Source organism: Photinus pyralis, unplaced genomic scaffold (assembly GCF_008802855.1).
Source record: "Photinus pyralis isolate 1611_PpyrPB1 unplaced genomic scaffold, Ppyr1.3 Ppyr1.4_LG1, whole genome shotgun sequence".
Lineage (NCBI taxonomy): Eukaryota > Metazoa > Arthropoda > Insecta > Coleoptera > Lampyridae > Photinus > Photinus pyralis.
This window is the reverse complement of record NW_022170249.1, coordinates 49,478,994-49,481,653: the sequence shown is the minus strand read 5'-3', so window position 1 is coordinate 49,481,653 and position 2,660 is coordinate 49,478,994. Positions and strand designations below refer to the sequence as shown.

General features: G+C 43.2%; 1 protein-coding gene across 1 annotated transcript; it reads left to right on the top strand.

Annotated features, from left to right (window-relative positions):
- The first annotated feature begins 554 nt into the window (after positions 1-554).
- Positions 555-1,685, top strand: LOC116169449 (cuticle protein 16.5-like). The gene is made up of 2 exons (XM_031485543.1): positions 555-606; positions 718-1,685. The coding sequence occupies exons 1-2, from the start codon at positions 595-597 to the stop codon at positions 1,609-1,611; spliced, it is 906 nt and encodes a 301-aa protein (XP_031341403.1). The 5' UTR covers positions 555-594; the 3' UTR covers positions 1,612-1,685.
- Positions 1,686-2,660: the final 975 nt, after the last annotated feature.

Genomic DNA, 2,660 nt, shown 5'->3' with positions numbered 1-2,660 from the left:
ATAATTGCAACATAATGCTTATTGATGAATAAACAAAGATAATAGTAAATAATTTTTTGGAGAGTTCTGAGAGCAGATTGCAATCAGCAAGTACGATTTTAATGCATAACTTACATTTTATGCCTAACACAGTTTTGTTGTCAAAACGACTTGGCTTTTAATAATTTGAGAAATAGCAAAGATGCCTAGCGACGTTTTAAAATTTGTTGCGTTGTGGGCAGAAGATTTAGCAGAAAGAAATTACTCAACGATCGCGTCAATTAAATCTGCGTATAATATAAATTACGACGATTTCTAGTAATTAATGAAAATGAAACGAATTTTATCATCTCAAGGATTCTTTTTATATAAAAAATGCAATGCCAAAAGAGTACGACCACGCTTACAATCGTTGATTATTTAATATTACGGCATAAAGTAGTAGTAGCAAATGGGAGATTTAACACCAACTTAAATAAAATGGTATACTATACCGATGCGGTGAAAGTTTCCAAACTGAGCCCGGGTTGAGGGCCACACCTTCGCAAGTACTATATAAACATTGTAGCCCCAGTAAAGCTCACACAAATCATAGGCCGTTGTACAAAACGCAACATGGCAATTAAAGTGAGTAAAATTGTTAAGTGATAAGTGCGTACGATTTGTATGGATTTAATTTTAATTATAGCACGACGTGCAAAAGGAATATATTTCTAATATTTAGTTTTTCGGTTTCAGTTAGTAATCATTGCCGCTTTGGCAACCATCGCTCGTGCTGGAGCACCCTATGGATACGCAGCAGCCCCAGCTGCATACGCCGCTCACGCGCTTCCATACGGATACGCCGCTCCCGCATATGCAAAAATTGCGGCGCCTGTTTCATACGCAGCACCAGCTTTGTCTTACGCCGCCGCCCCAGCCGTGTCCTATGCACACGCTCCAGCTGTATCCTACGCCGCTGCCGCTCCAGCAATCAGCTACGCTCCAGCCATCGCTAAAGTAGCCGCCCCAGCTTACGCATACGCCGCACCTGCTATTGCCAAAGTTGCCGCTCCAATTGCTTACGCCGCCCCCATCGCCAAAACCATCGTTGCCGAACCGGTCGCTCCACCAAACTACGAATTTGGATACGCCGTCAACGACCCCCACACCGGAGACTCAAAAAGCCAACAAGAAGTCCGTCACGGTGACGCCGTCCAAGGCAGCTATTCCCTCATCGAATCTGATGGCACCAAACGTACCGTTCAGTACACAGCCGATGACCACAACGGCTTCAACGCAATCGTTACAAAGGAACCCATCGCAGTTAAGGCCGTAGCGCCCGCCGTTGCCGTAGCACCCGCCGTAGCGAAAATTGCAGCACCCGCATACGCGTACGCCGCACCAGCCCACGCATACGCCGCACCAGCCCACGCATACGCCGCACCAGCTCACGCTTACGCAGCGCCTGCCTTAAGTTACGCTGCCGCACCAGCCTACGCCAAATTCGCCGCGGCGCCTGCCATTAGTTACGCCGCCCCAGCCATCGCCAAATACGCTGCCGCGCCTGCAATTTCCTACGCGGCCGCCCCCGCCATCGGTTACGGATACGGTGCCCCAATTGCCAAACTTGCCGCTCACGGCTATTATTAAAAGTACCTTTGTTTTTTAGTTATTTGTGTATAAATTTTTGTATATTTATTTAAGGCTGTTTTCGCCAAATACAATTTTACAAACGTGAACACTTTGGTAATTATTAATGCCATGAAAATGAAACACCTTGTTAAGAAGTTATTTCCATTTCGTTCTATTCAAGTTTTGTTATGTTATGGCTATTGTCGATCAGAAAATGAGAACGTCCCAGCTCAACACAAAACGTCAAGTTGGTTATGTCCATCGCTTCTGTTTTTGGGTCTGGGTGGTATACATTGAGAGGATAAATTCTAAAATGGCATTATTTTGGAACTAAATCCTGAAACGATCCTAATTAATAAGTCGCAACTCGTTCGGAAAACTTTGTAATGCTAAAGTTGTCTTCGCCCATTATGCAAATTCAAAAAAATGCTGGTAAAGTTAAAAAAGTGGAAGATTCAAATAATATTGACGATACAAGATATTCGGAATAACAATGGTCTTTATTATACACCATGCGCTCAGCTGTTGCACCCAGTTTGGTGTCGCAACACCCATCGTGCGGGTATCTTTTTCATCCTCGAAAGTTCTATTAAGTAATCCCGCTCTGTGGAAATGGTTATCTCCATCAACTTCGGCGGTTTTTCAACACAACATTCTGAATATCTGACAGATATAGGTTTTTCTTAGGCCAGAAAAATGAAAATGGGAGTGGTGATCACAACATTAATTAGACTTTTAGTTAGATCACCAGTTTCGGACCAATATAATAAATTGTAAGTTCTTGTAGTCCGTAGTATCGAAAAATCACATTAACATTTTTAGTTTCTGATGAAGGTTGCAATGCCAACCGAAATATATAAAATTCATTAAATAACGGTCTTTACATTTTGGCTTACCAGTTACCACCTTAACGCCTACTGGTCTAGGACTTCCCCCATCTTAACCACCTTATACTAGTTACCACGTACCTAGTGCTGAGAGGGATGCATAATATTGATGTCGTCCTGGTACAAAAACTTTAACCTACAAAGGGCTAATACGAGGTCTGGGACTGAAAGGGACGCGGA